Consider the following 6,866-nt stretch of genomic DNA (forward strand, 5'->3'; position numbering starts at 1 on the left):
GAGAAAAACTCAGTTGATTTATTGTCTCTGTAAAGTAGTTGTAGTTTGTAATGCATCTAAAATCTGTATTTCTACATTTAAAAAAAACATTTAGGCTCAATGGAGGATAATATATTGTACAATCTCTCTTAGGAGACACCACAACACAGATATAAATTTATACTGACAAGTTTATAATTCTCAGCAGACAGAAATTTATTTCTTCTTACATTATGCTACAACAGACCTAGATCTTTAGACTCTAGACTAATGTGAACACTAAATAATTAATAGAATTAACATGTATGTATATATATATTTTTATATTTGCAAGTCCCTTGTGGTAATGGCTGCCACTCGTGAAGGAACAATACGTTACTGGCCCAGCCTTGCGCACGAAAGTTCCTATACTGAGACGAATATGGATTTCGGTGGTGCTCTTTATAATTATCTTACAGCTGTAAAGGTACATTAAGGATGCTTCGTGGCAACTTAGTAAATGCTATTTTTTCCACTATATATAAAATGAAATGGAATTATAATCTTGAAGATGGTTTTAGCAAGTCTATTTTTAAAAATAAAGTGTTAATACAGTTTTCCCAAAAAGCTGAACTGAACTTTCTTTTAGGGCGGAAGCTTTATTTTATCCTCAGCAAGGAGTCAGTTTATCCGACTTACACCTGATAATAATGGCAAGATTTATCAACATGGTTTATCTCAAGGACAAGGCATGTTTTCTGGAATAGGTAGAAGAGTTTCTTCACTGTTTGGGATTCTGTCACCTAGTAATGATGAAGAAGTAAGTTTTAAAAATAAGTAAAATTAAAGTAAAGTTTGCTTTTTTGGACTAATTCAAGTTTTATGGGTTTGTTTAAAGATGTGGGAAGTGGGAAATCTTGGGAAGCAAATGTTCCATGAACAATCCTCATCCCTTCTTCCACTCCTTGAAGGCACCAGGGCAATAATAAGGGATAGTTTTTCAGATTAGGAAGCTTAAGGATGGGAATGTAACATTTTTTCTCTGAAAGACGTCTCACTTCTCATTCGAATTTATAAAGTCCAGGAACTAAGACTAGAATCAGAAAAAAGGTACAAAGATGCCCACTTCTACTAATTCTGGTGATGTCACAATATTATAGGTTCAGAAGCTGAGTTGAGAGCCTAGTTTTTCAAATGATATAGCAATAGCACTTAGTCTTATATACCACTTCATAAGTGCTTTACAGCCCTCTCTTAAGTGGTTTACAGAAATCAGCATATTGACCCCAACAGTCAGGGTCCTCATCTTGCTGACTTCAGAAGGATGGAAGGTTGAGTCAACCTTGAGCCGATCAGGATCGAACTCCTGGCAGTCAGCAGAATTAGCCTACAATACTGTATTCTAACCCCTGCGCTACCACAGCTCTTACAGAAATATGGAATGCTTCACAAATTTGCATGTCCTCTATTTCTGCTCTAGAGAGTTTAGTATTTAGGAGATTCATATTGCGATCATTGAGCAAGGCGGTCACATGGGTGTCTTCCTTAATGACTGCAATGACTTACCAAAATTCCAGGTTCAACAGTCCACCTTCAACTGTCTGTTCTTCTCTCTTCTATGAGATATTGGGAGGTAGACAGTTGTCAGAATCTGAACTGGTCACTTGTTGGTGTTTTTGAAATCAGTCTCTAAGTTCAGTGGTTTTATAGTTTTATTTAAATACTAGCTTTAAAAGCATCCCAGCAATATGCTGATAATATTAATGTATATGAATGTCATGAATTAAACTTTGGATTTTCTCATAGTGAGCTCTTATTTAATCTAATATTAATCTAATCACATATACTTGCAGATTTCTTCAGTGGTAGCAATAATAATATTTGATGCAAGAAAGTTTATTGTAGAGAGAGTACTTCTGATTTTTGATACCATATTTTCCCAGTATTTGCACAGTATTTTAATACAATTTTGATTGCTGTCTAGAATATATTGCAAGATTGATAGAATAATTTTGTGGTACTCTCATATTTGTGCTATTTTTTTAATTTTATTCTTTTATAATTCTGTACTGCATTTGTCATTTTTTTGAACTGGAGTTTAAGCTTTTCTGTTTCCATAACTTGAATTTCCAACAGAGAACTGCAATATATTAATCACTGATATTTTATCCCTAATTTATATTTAACTCAGCTTTCTAGTGTTCTTTGGGATGAAGATGGTTCAAGATTTTATGCTGTAACCAACTCAAATCTTTATAAATGGGAAATAGAAGACAATGCAGAACGTCAATTTCTAAACTGGGATATAAACAAAGTACTTAAAGAAAATATCATGGAATCAATATGGGTAAGAAGCAATATGTGTAATATATAAAATTATATATTTGCCTTATTTCTGGCACTTTTAACAATTTATTATTTGTATAGGGATCAGAAAGCAATTACGGGGACATTAAAGAAGATATTAATGTTCAATATTTGGATTTGCAGCAAAATTGGTAAGTTCCTATCTAGAAAGTGAGCTACGTTACAAATTCATGTATATATTTTGCAAATAGTTTGGGGTCTTTTACTAGTAGTATTAGTAATTCAGACTGTTCTAATCAAAATATTATCTCCTAATCCACACAATCAGGAAAAGATCATCAAAAAAGTAATTAAAACACATAGGAATAAAGACCGTTTATATCGTTAAGCAAGAATGAAAAAAAAAATCCATCAGTGTTCATGTGATGATATTTATTTATTTAAATTTATTTAAGCTGCTCGGGGACTTTGGGCCAATCGTTCTTTCTCAGCCCATCCACCTCACAGGGTTGTTATGGGAAAAATAGGAGGAGGAAGAAATATTATGCATGTATAACTCACTGCCTTGAGTTATTTATAAAGTAATACAATCAGCATAAAAGAAAAAATCTAAATAAAATATGTTATTTATATAGCCGCCCATCTCACATGGGACTCTAGGAGGCTTACAAACCCCCCCACAAAATATGTAACATAAAATAAAAAGGCATATTATATGAGCTTCGTAAAATAACCATCAGCAAAGCCAAGAAGCAGATTCTATCTTAAATAAATAAAATACAATTTTAAATATAGTAAACTGGGCTTATACACCATGTAAAAATCATAAGATAATGTTTTTTAAAGTCGAGCAAAGATCTTAATATGTATATTTGAAAAATTACTGTTTCATTACCTGATATTTCTGAACAATTTGTAATTATGATCATTGTCTTTTTCAATGAGTAGTGATGGACTGGTTATTTTGGCTGCAGCCTGGCATCTTGGTGACAGTCCCTGCCTTGTTTACTATACTTTGATAACTGTAGAAGATAATGGTTATCCCACATCTGATAACGTGATTGTAGAAGTCACTCAATATAACCCACCTTTTCAGGTAATTAGCATTATGTTTAAATGCTTTTTTTGATGCTTCTGATTTTAAGCATGCTTATAGAATATCATTTGAAGTGATTGGTTGTGAGGGTGAAAAAACTGATTGAACTATATCAGGGGTGTTAAACTGCCGGCCCACGGGCCGGACACGTCATCCGGAAGCGGCACCCACCCCATTGCCGGCAATGGCAAAACCGTCCCAATACGTTGCGCGACGTCACGTGACATCGCAAGTTTGACATGTCTGAACTATATCCATAGAAACAAGCTATTTCACTTCCTGTTTTGTAATGTTATTTCAATAATACCTGATTTTTTAAAAAATAACATAACTAAAGATTAGTAAATATTTTAATTTACTCTGTAAAAAAAGAAATTGATGCTACGAGTCTTTGGAAATTGAACTCTGGATAGTTCAATTTTGGAAATTGAAAATCCTGATTAGATATGTACTGATATATACTATAAAATAACTCATGTATCAGATTGGATTGCATGTGATCTAGAAAAGGATTTATCATTAGTCTGTATTATATACACTATTAGCAAAAAGTATATATGTGTAACAAAAGTGTAGATCAATAAAGAATATAAGAATGGTGTATGGTTATGAGAAACTATAGGATTGTAATTTATAACCTCTTCCTTTCCCGGCATCAAGTTTGTCAATATTTTGTATATATGTCAGGCCTATCTAGAAGATAGTATTGCTGCTCTTAGTAATGCTTCATTCCTAAATATCATAGTTATTTCTTGTAATATTTAATGCTGTATTTTTCAGCCTGAAGAACCGATGTGTCATTTAATAGTCCCAGATTTTACCAGCCATTTTGCCTGTCTTTATACTGAAAATGAAGTATTTGCTTGTTCAACTGGAACAGGAAGAACCTCTTTGCCACAGGAGAAGATTATTTTCAGTGCTCAGGGTGAGAATCTTAACAAATGTAAACTGTTTAATACAAGCTAATGAAACTATTTAGTCTGTCTCCAAAACTGCAGCAAAGATTCTTGTTCCACTTACCATTGACTAGTGATTACATTTCGGGGGATAAATATGAAATTTAAAAATAAAACTTGTTGCATTACTGAGTGATTCTTATGGGTGTAGGTTTTTCTTTTCCTAAATATGTAACTTCCATGATTCAAAGTCAAAAACAGTGGAGAGGGAGACAGCCATTTACTGCTTCTAGGCTACGAACAAACAAGAGAAGCTTTGTCTTGTGGGGGTATCTTCAGAAAGCTGCAGATGTTGATGTTTTAGGGAGTATTGTAGAAGCAGCAGCTCTTCAGTCACTCTTAAGCCATCTAGGCCAGGGGTAGGCAATCTTGGCTCTGTTATGACTCGTGGACTTCAACTCCCAGAATTCCTGAGCTGGCATGGCTGGCTCAGGAATTCTGGGAGTTGAAGTCCACGAGTTATAAAAGAGCCAAGGTTGCCTACCCCCGATCTAGGCCTTTAAAGGTTAGTACCAGAACTTTAAAATGTGAGTTACAATGCAAGCTTTTCAGTACAACCATCATGTGATTCCTGTATTTGCACCAGTTAGCAGTTTACCTGCTGCATTTTGCGCCAATTGCAACTTGCAGGCAGTTTTCAAAGATGGCCATATGAATAGTAGTCCTCATTTAATAACCCTAATTTCCATTGCTGAGGGGAGCAGTCATTAGGTGAAACATGACATGGCTGCACCAATTGTGGTAATTGTGGTAGTCTCGTTACGGTCGTTAAGTGAGGTCCTCACATTTCGCCAGCCCTGCCTTTCAAGGACTTACTCATAACTGCCATTTGTTCAATGCTGTCATAACTTCAAGTGGTTGTTAAAGGAGGACTACCTGTACATTACAGTATCAATTTGGGATGTAGATAAGGCAAGGATAAACTCTGACTAGTTTAGCAAGAGTTGTAACTCCCATACTAACCATAATTCTGGAGACTTGTTCCTTGTCACAATCATTGCTTCACAATCCATTGACAGTTGAAGGAGCCCTCAAATGCTGAGGCCTTGCTGTCTCAAGTACTACTTTCTACTTTCATTCAAGTAGAATAAATTGCCATCCAAAACATATTGAACCTTGGTCAAAATGATGTTGATGATGTCTATCCTTTTTGTTTTTCTATTTTAGGAGATAAAATTTTAGGAGCAGGTTGTTCTGCTCAGCTTCCCATTTTTTTTGTTCAGAAAAGCGGACTTGTAACTATATGTTCCAAGGAAACCACTTCTTTACTTCCTGAAGACATTGAGGATTCTTTAGCTTGTTCTGTAGCTGAAACCAATGATGAGGTAATAACCAGTTGGAATTCTGAAAGAGAAGATGGGAAAGAAGAAAAAGTATTGCCTGGCATTTATTTCCTATTAGAATCTTTATTGTTTTTATTGATTTTTTTTTTTTTGTAGTTGAACAATCCTTCAACTTACTTTTTTTCCTACTTTTCTCGTCTAGGGCATTGGTTTTGACGGCTCTTCTAGAATGGATATTGTAGCTCAAGAAGATAAAACTAAAACGCTAAAATCTTCCTTCTTACAGTTTTGCAGGTACTGAACAAACACTATATTAAATAATTAAATCATCAGTAGTAGAAGAAGAGTTTTAATATTGCCTTTTATTGAGTTTTCTGTAAACTTAAAAAGTTAATCAGAAAATTTATTGTCTTTTGAGTGGTGAACGAAAAAAACAAGATTTATGTTCTAACTAGAAAACCCGTGATCCATTGAGTTATTGTTTCAAAAACATTTCCTTACTAAATAGAGAAACAGAACAATCAAGGCCAAATATCAGTGGAAGCAGGAGCAGCTTCTGACTTCCAGCTTGATCACAGCTGGCCAATCTCCAGCAGCCCATGATGGGATCTATCTACCCAGCCTCTGGAGGGCTAGGGCAGGATCAGTCTACCAGATCTCCATCAGCCAAAGGAGGGCCAGTCTACCCAACCTCTAGAGGGCTAGAGTGGGGCTAGTTTATTGAACCTTTGGATGGCAGCACTAAAACAACTACACATTTTTGTTCATTGCAGGAAGGATGTGAAGGGTGCAAATGCCACAATTGCTGAGCTTTTTCCCCAGCAAGCAGATTTAGGTCCTGATGCTGATCTTGATAGAGCCGTAACACAAGTCAGTGAAGAATTAATAGATGATTATCCTACCTCTGATCCACGGTGGGCTGAATCTGTACCTGAAGGTATGGATTCTTGCATATAAAAAGTGGAACAATCCATGTTTTTGTTTATATTAGATTAAGTATCCCGGCTTCAGGCCGGGATACAGCACAGAAACGGCATTGGTCACGTTGGTGAATGATCTCTGGAGGACCCGGGACAGGGGTTATTCCTCTGTCCTAGTTCTTTTGGACCTCTCAGCGGCTTTTGATACTGTGGACCACAGTATCATGCTGCGGCGTTTGGGTGGGTTGGGAGTGGGAGGCACTGTGATGCGGTGGTTCTCCTCCTTCCTCACCGACCGTACGCAGTCTGTATTGGCAGGGGGACAGAGGTCGACCCCAAGGCCCCT

At 36.0% G+C, this 6,866-nt stretch overlaps 1 protein-coding gene across 1 annotated transcript in view; it reads left to right on the top strand.

The window, feature by feature from the left end:
• NUP133 (nucleoporin 133) overlaps positions 1–6,866 on the top strand; it is a 35,497-nt gene that overhangs the window by 6,490 nt on the left and 22,141 nt on the right. The window contains exons 5-13 of the mRNA XM_015824401.2: positions 314–445; positions 608–778; positions 2,150–2,305; positions 2,386–2,456; positions 3,214–3,361; positions 4,142–4,286; positions 5,485–5,642; positions 5,803–5,894; positions 6,374–6,537. Coding sequence (XP_015679887.2) covers positions 314–445; positions 608–778; positions 2,150–2,305; positions 2,386–2,456; positions 3,214–3,361; positions 4,142–4,286; positions 5,485–5,642; positions 5,803–5,894; positions 6,374–6,537 — 1,237 coding nt within the window. The remainder of the gene's footprint in view (positions 1–313; positions 446–607; positions 779–2,149; positions 2,306–2,385; positions 2,457–3,213; positions 3,362–4,141; positions 4,287–5,484; positions 5,643–5,802; positions 5,895–6,373; positions 6,538–6,866) is intronic.

This window comes from Protobothrops mucrosquamatus, unplaced genomic scaffold (genome assembly GCF_001527695.2).
Source record: "Protobothrops mucrosquamatus isolate PMUCROS unplaced genomic scaffold, P.Mucros_1.0 scaffold2221, whole genome shotgun sequence".
In the NCBI taxonomy this organism is placed as follows: Eukaryota; Metazoa; Chordata; class Lepidosauria; order Squamata; family Viperidae; genus Protobothrops; species Protobothrops mucrosquamatus.